The sequence below is a fragment of the Ochlerotatus camptorhynchus genome, unplaced genomic scaffold (assembly GCF_037179485.1).
Source record: "Ochlerotatus camptorhynchus isolate MF236.1 unplaced genomic scaffold, CSIRO-AGI_Acam_v1.1 ptg000406l, whole genome shotgun sequence".
Lineage (NCBI taxonomy): Eukaryota > Metazoa > Arthropoda > Insecta > Diptera > Culicidae > Ochlerotatus > Ochlerotatus camptorhynchus.
Window position 1 is genome coordinate 516811 of NW_027040892.1, and position 1271 is coordinate 518081.

General features: G+C 48.2%; 1 protein-coding gene across 1 annotated transcript; it reads right to left on the reverse strand.

Moving 5' to 3' along the window:
* Positions 1–333: 333 nt before the first annotated feature.
* Positions 334–702, reverse strand: LOC135710915 (uncharacterized). The gene has a single exon (XM_065233621.1). The coding sequence runs from the start codon at positions 700–702 to the stop codon at positions 334–336; it is 369 nt and encodes a 122-aa protein (XP_065089693.1).
* Between the last annotated feature and the right edge of the window lie 569 nt (positions 703–1271).

The window sequence follows — 1271 nt, forward strand, 5'->3', positions numbered from 1 at the left end:
AAGATATGGGTGTCGTTGATACAATCCGTGAGGTATTGTTCAACGACAGGAGTACAGAGCAAACTGTACTCAACTTCCTGAGGGCGTTAGACTTATACGATATGATATAAGCATGAGTAAGTTGAAGTGGCATTAGAAAGAAAATGACTGGTATAGTCATGCCACTTCATTTGACAAGAGGCAGTCTTTAAGGTCCTAAAGACCAAGGTGTGTGAGGGAGGACGACCGACCTAACGGGGGACACAATGATGAAACAGCTGATGTTTAAAACCCGTCTCGAATGATATAAATTCTCCTCTTGTAGTGGAACAGTTTAAAGAGATGTTAATAGACTTATCCACAGCTATCCTCCCTTCGCACTGTTTCGAACCATGGACAGATGAAGACCACATGCTTTGGCGTTTCATCGACGTTGCCACACTCCGGACAGAGGGGTGAGACTGCGTGTTCAAACCGATTCAGGTATTTCCTGAAGCAGCCGTGGCCAGACAGGAACTGCGTTAGGTGTAAGTTGACTTCTCCGTCTTTTCTGTTCACCCAGGTCGAACGAATCGGTATTAGTCGATGTGTCCATCTACTGTTCTCCGCCGTGTTCGACTCATGTTGCCACTTAGCCAACGATTCCGCTCTCACAACTTTCCGTACTCTTTCGGCTTCTCTCCGCCTGTAGTACTCGCTGTCCTTGCGAGTGTTGTTCGGCATGATTCAAGCTATCGCGTTGATGGCCTTCAAAGCCTTCTCACAGGCATATTCGACGTCGCTGTTGAAGCTTAACCGGTCATTGATCATCACTCCCAGGTATTTCAACACGCGCTTAGAGGCTATGGCGTGCTACCCGACGGTGATTTTTGCACGCTGCACCGCTTTACAGTTACTGACCCATAACACTTCCGTTTTGTGGTGGGTTATTTCCAGCATCGCACCATTTCATCCAATCATGTCGATCACCTCGGTTGCCAATATATCCACCTCTTCCAGTGTTTCGCCTATTACCGTCATGACGACGTCGTCCGCAATGCCAACGATCTCAACTCCTTTGGGCAACTTCAGCGTTAGCACGCCGTTGTACATCCCGTTCCAAAGCGTTGGACCAAGGATGGAGCCCGCTGTGATCCTAATCGATCTCTGTCTCATGTCTGTTTTATAGACCATAACCCGGTTCTGGAAATAAGTCCTCAGGATCCTGCACAGATAGTCAGGGACCTTAATTCTATGCAGCGCTTCGACGATGGCCTTCCAGCTGGCGCTGTTGAACGCATTCTTGACATCGA